Consider the following 12,574-nt stretch of genomic DNA (forward strand, 5'->3'; position numbering starts at 1 on the left):
AAAAAATAACTACAATTATCAAAATATAGCAGTCTAGGGTGATTTAGTGTTGGGGCAGATACTCCTGCCCCTGGAAAGCATGAGTAAATTTCTCCTAATAAACTTGTTATACATGCCTCTTTGGGAAAGATTGCAAAGGAAATAATGTTATAAATTAAATAGTATAAGTAGAAAAGTAATTCTCTGTTCTTTTTCTTTCTATCCTACATACAGAAGTGGAATATTCAACAGTAACAACTCGAATTGTGTCTCAGATTAAAACCAAAGGGTCATTGGGAGTCAGTTTCACTTTTTTTGGCACCTCCTTTCTCTTTATCACATCTCACTTCACTTGTAAGTCTTTTATTTTCTGAATTAAAATTGTTCTATTTTTAAAACTTCTCACTGCTTTCATCTCTGTACTTGAATCACTTCTGCAAAATACTATTTAATTACTCATGCTTGATAATTTCAAAACTACTGAATGGTTTTATATTCATCGCTGGATTCCTCAGTCATTGAACGAAGAAGACTCCTCCCCTCAGCATCTTAGATTTGAGTCTTCATTCCTTTGCCTAATGAAGTTTTGTCACCATTACAAGATCTGTACTGATCCCTTAGTTACTGATGAGCTCCTAACCCTGCAGGACATGAAAGCTACTTACTTAAATATGTGATGTATTTGTTAATTCTTTGAGGGTCTAACATGTTCTGTTTTTGTCTCTTCAGATCTTAGCAGTGTGTCTCAAATATAGTAGAAACTTCATCAATATTCGAATTAAATTAAATTGACTAAATGCATCTTAGGAATTCAGAAAAGCCTAACTCCAAATATGTAAAAACACATACAGTTAATTTGTGCAACATGTTATAATTGATCCAAACACAATATTTCAGTTAGATCCAATTTTTTTTAAATGTGAGGAAGAAAACTAAGACTTTTCTTCTATTCACTGTCAAAAATATATGCCTAGAAGGGCCCATGGTATGAAAAATGAGAAGAAACCTTGGCTTTCTTATTCAAACTAGTTCAGAATATTTCGTAAAGTATGATAGACTTGGTCAACTAGGTGGCGCAGTGGATAGAGCACCAGCCCTGAAATCAGGAGGACCTGAGTTCAAATCTACCTCAGATACTTAATACTTCCTAGCTGTGTGACCCTGGGCAAGTCACTTAACCCCAGCCTCAGGGGGAAAAAAAGTATGATAGACTTGAAGTAGATGTAAATTACTGTGGAATGATGATGGTTTCATCTTCAGTATTACATAGAATAAAGCTAAGTTTACAAAGTTTGATAATTTAATAATAGCTAGCATTTATATAGCATTATAAAGCACTTACTCTCTTATTTCATCCTCGCAACAACCCTATAAAGTAGATTCTGTTACTAATTCAAATTGAAACAGACAGAGATTGGGATGTGTCCAGGGTCACATAGCTAATAATTGTCAAAGATAGGATTTGAACTAAGGTCTTCCTGGCCTAGTCTGGTGTTCTACCTACTCTGCAACCCAAGTCTGGTATTCAGTCTACTATGCAACTTACCATCCCTCCTCCTCACCAATCCTTCCCATCTCCCATCCCAAATCAAATCAACCTTTGTGTAGATTTGGCAATTCAGTCTAAATTATCAGTTATCTTCAGATTTGGGAAACTAGTTCTTGAGAGACCAGGATAATAAGGACTGAATTTTTGGGTGGTTAGCTAATACAGTATAGTATAGAATAGGGATCTTTATTGAAACTTTCTTGCATCAGAATATGAAATAAACCCACATAAATCATTGGCATTTCTGTATGTTACCAAAAAGCCCAGCTGCAAGAGAAAGAAGGAGAAATCCCTTTTAAAATAATGGTGATAATATAAAATATTTGGGAGTCTACCTACCAAGACAAAATTGTAAATGAACTCAATTATAAAACACTTTTCACACAAATAAAATTAGATCTAAACAATTGGAAGACTATGAAGTGCTGATGAGTAAGCCAAGCTAACATAATAAAAATGACAATTCTATAAATTATTCTACTTATTCAGTGCCATACTAATCAAATTGCCAAGAAATTACAGAATTAGATAAGACAATAACAGAATTCATCTGGAAGAACAAAATGTCAATAATTTCAAGGGAAATAGTGGGGGAAAAAAAGAAAGAAAACGAAGTTGGCCTAACTGTAGTAGACCTAAAACTGTATTATAAAGCAGCGGTCATCAAAACTATTTGTTACTGGCTAAGAAAGGATAGTTGATCAGTGGAATAGGTTAGGTTCACAGGACTTAGTGTTGAAATAGTAACCCAGTGTTATGATTTTTTTTCTGCAACATGGCAAATATGGAAATATGTTTAGAAGAATTGCACATGTTTAACTTGGATTGCTTGAGGGAGGGAATAAAGGGAGAAAAATTGGAATACAAGGTTTTGCAAAGGTGAATGTTGAAAACTTTGCATCTATTTGGAAAAATAAAATACTATTACTGTTAAAAGTGGAAAAAAAGAAATTTATTGCATCATCATTTTTTTTAAACCTTTCAGAAAACTAAGCCATTTTGGCTTCTTGAGATCTTAGAAATATTATGTTGTTTTCCAAAAGGTTAAATAATTGGGACATGTAAACCATCTTCTTCATTCTCTTTCCCACTCACCTGAATATCACTCTGTAAATATTTGCATAAGGGAAGAGCTGGAGTTTTGTTTTTGGTGTTGTTGAAGATAGGACTATAACCATAGTAAAGACAGTATGTAGCTTCTCAATATAGCTGAATGGCACAAGACAGCAGTAACAGAAAGAACACCAAAATATAAAAGCTACTTGACTTGGATTATGTTCTCAGCTATGACAATTTTGATCTTAGATGTATCACTTGCCATTTTGGACTCAATTTCTTGTGTAAAATAAGGGGTTTAGACCTTTCATAAATGATGCCTTTAATTTCTGACAGATCTGAAATTCTAAAATTTTATGATTCTTGTTAAGGTTTATGCATACTTATAAAACAAGAATTGAATACTGGACCCCAGATTTATAGATACTTGGTAGTTTAAATTTAGTGATCAAGTTTGCACAATGACTAATTTTTTCAGGGGGAGGTGGAAGGTACAGGGTATATTCTGGTTTAAATCCCCAAACTTTGTACATTGGGCTGTATTGCATTTTGAAAATAGAATAATTATGACCCAGTAGTTTGTGTGCACTTCTTTAAGTACATCATGCTTTAAATGCCCAAAGAGAAGACTTTTTAAACTTTAAATTTTGGGGTGATATACTACCTTTAATTCTTTTTTTTTGCAGCTGGTGATGGGAAAGTATCTGATCGACTGCTAGACTACAGCAAAACTATCCAAGCACTTACACTTCCAAAGAATGTCCCAGATACAAACCCATATCAATCTAGTTCTTGTGAGTATTCAAATCTAAATGAACTTTAAAAAAAATGCTAATATAGACACTTTTCTCTGTATAATCTGAAATTAATTACTTAGTCACTTAAACAAAAAGCGTATTTTCTGTTGTGCCTTAGGGAGCTGTGTAATAGAAAAATTAAAATTTTTTCGTTAAGATGAAATACAGTAAGCATATATTAAATATCTGTTGTATGCAGAATTCTTTGCAGAGTGATACAAAGTTTAGATGAGTTCCTGTCCTTAGAGTCTGTGGGCACAAGGGGTAATAGAGATAGCAATATTGCTATATCTTATTGTATAATATACATAAAGAGGTACAAAAAGAGGAGGGACACATAAGGACATAATTTCAAGATCAACAACTGTTGTGTTCTGTTGTCCCTCAATTGTAATCCTTCTCTGGGAGGAGGTCTCTTTTCTGTAAATCCTTTTCTCTGGGAGCAGGTTTCTTGGGAGGCTTCTGGAGCCTCCAGCCAGAACGAAGGTAGATGTGGGAATGAATCAGATTCTGCCTCCAAGAGTGTGGGATTGTGGGTTTCCCAGAAGTCAATCCTAGTTGTGAATTTCCACGAGCAGGCTTTTTCCTTTAGTTCTTGTGAATCTGCTCTTGTCCAAGTGATCCCAGTCAGCACCACAGTAGAATCTCGAATCTTCTCCTTCCTGAATCGTGGCTCCTTTTATCCTCCCCGAAAATGGGCTTGTGGGTACTCCATGGGCTTGTGAACTCCTTACAGAACCAATGAGCTAGTTTCTTTAAAGGTGTTAATTCCTTCAAAGGTATAAACTCCTTTTAAAGGTATGAACTCTGAACTAGAGAATTGTTAAATACCGACTTAGCACCTAGTAAGAATTCTAACAAACAACTGTAGAAAATTTTTTTAAATTATAGAAATAACTTTTAGCAAATTAGTCTTCTTCATATAAAATTGTTATTCTAAAAACAATGTTTAGCCTGTGATCCTCCTCATCACAAAGTATGAGAAATCGAAAGTCATAATTTTAAATCTTCTTAGCTCCAAGTTTCTCATTTCATTTAACAGAGGAAAAATTAAGACATAGAAATAGTGATTTGTTCATACTAAACAGGAAGGCTTTTTTTTTTTTTTAACTATCCTAATTTGGCTATAATATTATACCTTGCCATTGTCTGAATTGTGACTGTTTTTAAGTAGAAGTGAAAAAAAATCAATGAAGATTAAAAAAATTTCAGTGTTTTATTTCAGTGTTAAAATTTAAATATTTTATTAAAAACATAATAATGAAGATTAATACAAACATGAGGATTCTTTGTCCATTCATTCTCATTCACTTTTTCTCTTATTTGATTGTTAATTAGAATATAATCCATTCTGTTGGTTCTTTTTTCTCTTTGCAATATTTCATAAAGATCTATGTCCTTTGTATTCTTTATATTCATTGATTCTAATTACACTATAAAATTCCATTGCCTTAATGCACTGTTATTTATTTGGCCACTTTCTTATTATTTGAAGATTTCCCACTTTTTTTTTTACTTTTGCATCATTCTGTTAAGAAAGTCTTCGAATAATCCCTCTTAAAAATATTTCAATAGCTCTCTCAGGGTTTGTTTCCAATAATGAATTTCTTGAGTCAAAGAATATGATTATTTTTGTAACTTTTAAAACATACTCAGATTGTTCTCCAGGAAGAATCTACAAATTTCATTAGGCATGATTGATTATCCTTTTTTTCACAATGCTGCCAACATGTTATTTTTGTTGCTTTTAATTATTTCTGCTAATTTAACGGGTTGAGATATGATATCCCAAAATTGCTTTAATTTGCAGTTTTGAATATTTGTTTAAAATAATGTTTTACTTTATTAGAAAATTATGTTTTCTATTTTGAAACTGTCCCTTTATAATCCTTATCATTTATTAGTGTGAATTTCTCTGTGCATTTGAATTTTAAGGGAACTCTACAAAATAGTGGGCTATTGTATAGCTAATGAAGTGCTCCTCCTTACCACTTCACCACAGATCTAGACAAACTTCTCTGTCTATTCCAGAACTGGTCTTTTTCTGTAGATAGCCAGTCCTCAGAATTTAATGAGTAGTTGTTAAGAGTCCTTGTTGGGCCATTCAGGGTTTTATGTATAGTAAGTATCTCTACTAGTTTTGTTTTTAATCCATGACTAAAAGCCAGGATCTGAAACTGCTTGTGTTATGGTGTTCAACTAGGAAATAGGGAGCTAATGAGCCTTCTAACATTTGCTTTAGTGGATGTCACAACTCGATTTGATGAAGTATTCTGGTTTGGAGACTTCAATTTTCGGCTGAATAGTGGACGAATGGCAGTAGAGTCAATCCTGAAACAGAATCTGGAGATGAATATGTCAGAACTACTTCAGCATGACCAGCTAATTAAAGAAATGAAGAAAGGTAAGTGGTGTTGCTATTTTTTTCTATTTGTTTTTAAATTTTGGAAGACTAAGTTATTTTGGCCTGATGGACTTTGTGAAAACAAAGGTAGAACCTCGGAAAAGACAGTCCTTACCCTCCTTGCTTTGCCTTTTTGCCTTGCAGGATCTATTTTCAAGGGGTTCAGGGAAGCAGACATTCACTTTTTCCCTTCATATAAATTTGATGTTGGAAAGGACAGCTATGATAGCACTTCTAAGCAGAGGACGCCTTCTTATACAGTAAGAGATCTTCATTTCTTACCCATCCTAGTAGAAAGGCAGTGCCTATTCCTCAGTGTTGAATTGTAGGCTCACATATTCATGAGAGTGTAGCTACAATTCATGTTTCTATTTTACATGGCTATTTGTGCATTTTCATTGACTTAGTCTTCCTTTTGAATGTAACACATTGGTTAGCACTACCTACGGCCACCTGCCAAAACAAATACTTATTGTTTGAAGAAACCTGGATCTTGCTTAGCCTATTTAATTTCAAAACCTATATCCAACTGGAAAATCTGTACACATGTATCACAGTGATTATAAGAATAATAATGCTGGTTCCAATAGATTTGTAATAGAAAGTGCCATCCACAACTAGAAAGAGAACTATGGAGACTGAATGTGGATCAAAGTAGAATGTTTTCACCTCTTTTTGTTATTGTTGTTTGTTTGCTTGGTTTTTTTCTTTTTCATGTTTTCTCCCTTTTCTGATTTTTCTTTTACAGCATAGCAAATATGGAAATATGTTTAGAAGAACTACACATGTTTAACCTATATCAAATTGCTTGCTGTCTTGGGGAGGGGACAAGGAAAGAGAGGGAGAAAAAATTGGAATACAAAGTTTTGCAAAGGTGAATGTTGAAAACTATCTTTGCATGGATTTAGAAAAATAAAAGCACTATTAAAAATTCCATTATGTAGAAACTGCCTAGAATTTTAGCCAATGATTTTTTAAATTGGCTCTATAGAATCATATTTGATTTCAGCAGATTGGGGGGGAGTTGAAATAATATTAAAAAGAAAATATCATCTGTTTAATTATAACTATTATCTGTAAAGACTAAAAGAAAAATCCCACATATTTTCTGAGGCTCCCATTTATACCAAATACACTTGTAGAAAAGTCAGATTCCTTTAAGTAAAGGAACTAACAATTAATGTTTAAATATATGAAATTCCTATTAGGTGCAAGTTGACTTTGCTTTGCCCATTACCTCAGTTTAGGATCTCTCCTTCCTGTGTTGCTGTCAAACTCTTCCCCATAGTGGTATTGCTTCATCATGGACAAAGGTTAAGAAACCATTGGATTTATTATATGCTATTAAAGCTTAGCTAGTGGAACACATAGATTTTGTGCATGTAGCCAATCTTCTTATTTCTTCATAACACATGAAAAAACATGCATCCTGCTTGTCAAGGTTTCATCGAATATAATCACAATGAACATTAGTAAAGAAATATATTTTCTTATTCTAAAGTATACTTCTTAGCTCCATAGTCCAATATCTTAGTCTTTGAATATAAACCACTCCCTAAAACTGTGAGGACAGGTAACTTTCAAATAAAATAAATTCTATAAAGTAAAGTAAGTCCTGAAGTGGGTTGAGATGAGTGATATTTGTTTTAAATAGTAGGACATTAGAAGTGAAAGGAAAGTAACAAAATTAGAAAAGAACCACATCAGGTTCCTTTCTTTCACTGTTATAGTTAGAGAAAACATTCTTAATCAAAAATTAAAAAAAGATAAAATAGATGTTTTTTTTTTTCCCCTGAGGCTGGGGTTAAGTGACTTGGCCAAGGTCACACAGCTAGGAAGTGTTAAGTGTCTGAGACCAGATTTGAACTCGGGTGCTCCTGAATTCAAGGCTGGTGCTCTATCCACTGCGCCACCTAACTGCCCCTGATGATTTCATTTATATGAAAACGAATGCTTTTGCACAGTCACCTAGGATAAAAAAGGGAAGTGACTGGGCAAAATATCTTTGCAGCAATTATCTTTAACAAAGGTATATAAAGTATAAAGAGCAGTAACACAAATTTATTATCAGGCTAAAATCTGGTCAAACAATATAAACAACATTTGAAAGAATTGTTAAAATATTAACAATCATAGGAAAATTGCTCCAAAATCACTAATGGATAGAGACTTGCAAATCAGAACACCTATGACATTTCACCTCAAACTCAGCAAACAGGCAAAGATGATAAAAGGTGAGAATAATGAATGGTGGAGAGGTTATGTGTTCACTGTTAATGGAACTACAAAGTGATCCAATCAATCATATTTGTTTTTATTTTAAATGATAGCTTTTTATTTTCAAAATACATGCAAAAATAGTTTTTAACATTCCCCCTTGCAAAAAACCTTGTGTTCTGAATTTTTCTCCCTCTCTTCCCTTCTCCCCTCCCCTAGACAGCAAGTAATCCAATATTTGTTAAACATGTACAATCCTTCTATTCATATTTCCACATTTATCATACTGCACACGAAAAATAAGCTCAAAAAGGAAAAAAAATGAAGGAAAAAAACTGAAAGCCAGCAAAAAAAAATGAAAACACTATGTTGTGATCCACATTCAATCTCCATAGTCCTCGCTCTGGATACAGATGGCACTCTCCATCGCAAGTCTTATTGGAATTGGCCTGCATCACCTCATTGTTGAAGAGTCAGGTCCATCACAGTTGATCATCACATAATCTTGTTGTTGCCATGTACAATGTTCTCTTGGTTCTACTCATTTCACTGAGCATCAGTTCATGTAAGTCTCTCCAGACCTCTCTAAAATCATCCTGCCAATCATTTCTTACAAAAAATAGTATTCCATAGTATTCATAGTATTCATCCACTCAGTTTCCAGTTTCTTGTCACTACAAAAAGGGCTCCTACAAACATTTTTGCTCATGTGGGTCTTTTTCCCTCTTTCATGATCTATTTGGGATATAGACACTGGATCAATGAGTCTGAACAGTTTTAGGGCTCATTGGACATAGTTCCAAATTACTCACAAGAGTGATTGGATCAGTTCACAACTCCACCAGCAATGTATTATTGTCCCAGTTTTCCCGAATTGCTTCCAACATTTGTCATTAGGTTTTCCTGTCATCTTAGCCAATCTGAGAGTTATGTAGTGGTATCTCAGAGCAATCAATCATATTTGGAATATAGTAAGAAAGCAACTAAAATGCCCATATCTTTTCAATGACAACTGCCACTGGTAGGTATATATGCCAAGGAGATTAAAAAAAAAATTTCCCATATGTACCATAAGGTTGTTTTTAGCACTTTTTTATAGCAGTAGCAAAGAGCTATGAACAAAGTATATTGCTAAATAAGTTAAAATCCATGAATATAATGGAATATTACTGTAGTATAGGAAAAATGAATACAGAAAAGCATAGGAAATTTTAGATAAATTAATATTAAGTGAAGGTTTAAAAAAAACCAGAAAACCAGTGCACACAGTAACCACAATAGTATAAATATAAAGAAAAAGAACAATTTATAAAGCCTGCATTCTGTGAAATTATAATGATTCAGCTTGTTTCCAAAGAAAATACAGGTGAATGCACTTTCTCCCTTCTTTGTAGAGATGGGAACACTATAGGTGTGGAACATTGCATGTAATATCAGACTTGGTTGAGGTGTTAAACTGTTATTTTCCTATTTTCTTACTTGGCAAATGATAGCTTCCAGGAAGGTGAGAAAGAATAATAAAAAAAAAATTTCTATAAAAATGTTTAAAAAGAAATGAAAGGTAAGCAGACCGTGTGTTCCTATGAAATTCAGCTTACTTTCCCTGCCTTTTGGAATCTTTCCCTATAGGACCGAGTTGTATATAAAAGCCGACAAAAAGATGACATCTACCCAGTCAAGTATTCTTCCTGTCCTGGAATTAAGACCTCTGATCACCGCCCAGTATATGGTCTGTTCCGAGTAAAAGTGAGACCTGGGAGAGACAAGTCAGTGTTCCATTCACTCAACTCTTTTTATAAGGGGTCACATTAGCTGATGTTAGGGTTAGGACTTCAGAATTCTCTGATTCTTATCAGGTCCTCAGGTGGTGGTGGTGGTGTTTGAATTTGGGATTTGACTTAATTTAAGTTCAAACTCAAATCTTCACATTTTGGAGCTGTATAAAGAGATACCACTATCATGGGTCAATTGCCCATGTTAGAGTGATGTTTTATAGATTTGTTTGAATTGTATTTGTGCAATAACCCCCCAAAAGTGCAAGTTTATTTTTTGTTCCTTCTAGTAGCTTTTTAGCAGAGTCTTTGGGGTTCTCTAAGTATACCATCATGTCATCTGCAAAAAGTGATAGTTTAATTTCCTCATTTCCTACTCTAATTCCTTGAATCTCTTTCTCGGCTCTTATTGCCGAGGCTGGCGTTTCTAGTACTATATTGAATAGTAATGGTGATAGTGGGCAACCTTGTTTCACTCCTGATCTTACTGGGAAAGGTTGCAGTTTATTTCTATTGCATATTATGCTTACTGAAGGTCTTAAATATATGCTCCTGATTATTCTAAGGAATAGTCCATTTATTCCTATACTCTCAAGAGTTTTTAGTAGGAATGGATGTTGGATTTTGTCAAATGCTTTTTCTGCATCTATTGAGATGATCATATGGTTCTTATTAATTTGATTATTAATATGGTCAATTATATTAATAGTTTACCTAATATTAAACCAGCCCTGCATTCCTGGAATAAATCCTACTTGATCATAGTGTATTATCCTGGAGATGATTTTCTGAAGTCTTTTTGCTAATATTTTATTTAAGATTTTAGCATCAATATTCATTAAGGAGATTGGTCTATAATTTTCTTTCTCAGTTTTCGATCTACCTGGTTTAGGTATCAGTACCATGTCTGTGTCATAAAAGGAGTTTGGTAGGACTCCTTCATCCCCTATTTTTTCAAATAATTTATATAACATTGGGGCTAATTGTTCTTTAAATGTTTGGTAGAATTCACATGTGAATCCATCTGGCCCTGGGGATTTTTTCCTGGGGAGTTGATTAATAGCTTGTTCTATTTCTTTTTCTGAAATGGAACTATTTAAGCAATTTATCTCCTCCTCTGTTAATCTAGGGAGCCTATATTTTTGGAGGAAGTCATCCATTTCACTTAAGTTATCAAATTTATTGGCATAAAGTTGGGCAAAGTAACTCCTTATTATTTCTCTAATTTCCTCTTCATTGGTGGAAAGATCCCCCTTTTCATTTGTAAGACTATCAATTTGATTTTCCTCTTTCTTTTTTTTGATCAAATTTACCAAAGGTTTATCTATTTTATTGGCTTTTTCATAAAACCAACTCTTGGTTTTATTTATTAATTCAATAGTTTTTTTACTTTCAATATTATTGATTTCTCCTTTTAATTTTTGTATTTCAAGTTTAATTTTTGGTTGGGGGTTTTTTTGTTCCTTCTAAAAGTCTTGGTGATTTTTTTTTAATTATAAGTTTCATTTTAATCTCATATATCATAATTTTCTAAGGATATAGGATTGTGTGTGTGTGATATACAGAGAAAGAGAGCACTTTATTTTTATCTCAGTATGGCAAGAGGTCAGTTCAAAATAATCTCTAAGATAACTCATTGAAAATAGGCCCAAGCTTACTTTCATATTATTTTTCATCTTAAAACCAGGGTTTTTTATATAGTTCTGAATGGGACATTCATAATTGGGAAAGAAATCAGCTCTTCAATTAGGAGAATGTAATCTTTAAATAAGTCCAATATCTTGAACATAATATACACTTAATAAACCCTTGATGAATCAGACTTACCTTGAACATTAGAAAACTCAAATTGCTAGAACCAAAAGGAAAAGCTATTGTATTTCCTAAGACAGTGGTTTCCAAATTGGAAATCCCTTTGAGTTATGTGCTCAACTCCAGCTTGTTTCAATGTACTCATTCCTGTGCAGCTAGTGATGTAGTGGATAGAGTACTAGCCCGGAAGTCAGGAGGACCTGAGTTCAAATCCAGTCTCACATATTTACTAGTTATGTGACTCTGAACAGGACACTTAATCCTAATGCCCCTTTGAAGGAAGCTGCTTTCTAGAAGCAGTGACTACTAACTGCAAGCCCTGCCTCCTACTCTTGTATTTTGAGTGGTTATTGCATAAGATGACAGACATATATGGTTTGAAAACTACATCATAGATCTCATTAAGTCATCTTTTCACACAAACTCATCCCTCTTCCCAAACTTCCATATTACTATTAAGGGCACCACCAGCTTTCCCCTCATCTCACAAACAGATTTATTTATTTTTCAAATCTTATTTCTGCCTACATATTTTTCACATCTGTTCCCTTTTCTCAACCCATACTACCACAACCTGGTTAAGGTCCTTAAAAACCTCTTGCATGGTATATTATAAAGACCTTCTAATAGGTTGCCTTCCCTCATGTCTTTTCCCTCTTCCACACAACTGGCAGTGTCAGTTGGGTATTCAGTAAATTCCAGAGGCTCTGAATTATATCTAGAATCAAAGGGTATTTCATCTTAATTTTATCCTTTTTAATTTTTAGTTGCAGGTAAGTTTTATGATATACATTATTATTAGACTAGCAGTACATATATATAATAAATAAGGAAATATATACCTGGTGGAGGTGTTTGGAGACTTCTGCCCAAAGTCATTCTTGTATTCAACCACAAAGAGCCCTAAGACATCCAGAAAATGTATGTATATACCAAAGGGAATGAAATCTCATTTTGTTGTAGCTCTTAGACAGTCCATATTGTTGTC

At 33.6% G+C, this 12,574-nt stretch overlaps 2 protein-coding genes across 4 annotated transcripts in view; one reads left to right on the plus strand and one right to left on the minus strand.

Moving 5' to 3' along the window:
- INPP5E (inositol polyphosphate-5-phosphatase E) overlaps nt 1-12,574 on the plus strand; it is a 29,976-nt gene that overhangs the window by 16,922 nt on the left and 480 nt on the right. For all 3 annotated transcript variants that reach the window (XM_074294090.1, XM_074294092.1, XM_074294091.1), the window contains 5 exons: nt 214-333; nt 3,271-3,378; nt 5,624-5,785; nt 5,930-6,045; nt 9,632-9,768. In XM_074294090.1, coding sequence (XP_074150191.1) covers nt 214-333; nt 3,271-3,378; nt 5,624-5,785; nt 5,930-6,045; nt 9,632-9,768 — 643 coding nt within the window. The remainder of the gene's footprint in view (nt 1-213; nt 334-3,270; nt 3,379-5,623; nt 5,786-5,929; nt 6,046-9,631; nt 9,769-12,574) is intronic.
- Nucleotides 11,206-12,574, minus strand: part of PMPCA (peptidase, mitochondrial processing subunit alpha) — a 30,667-nt gene continuing 29,298 nt past the window's right edge. The window contains exon 13 of the mRNA XM_074294098.1: nt 11,206-12,489. Within this exon, the coding sequence (XP_074150199.1) occupies nt 12,350-12,489 (140 nt within the window). The 3' untranslated portion in view covers nt 11,206-12,349. The remainder of the gene's footprint in view (nt 12,490-12,574) is intronic.

The sequence above is a fragment of the Sminthopsis crassicaudata genome, chromosome 2 (genome assembly GCF_048593235.1).
Source record: "Sminthopsis crassicaudata isolate SCR6 chromosome 2, ASM4859323v1, whole genome shotgun sequence".
NCBI lineage: Eukaryota > Metazoa > Chordata > Mammalia > Dasyuromorphia > Dasyuridae > Sminthopsis > Sminthopsis crassicaudata.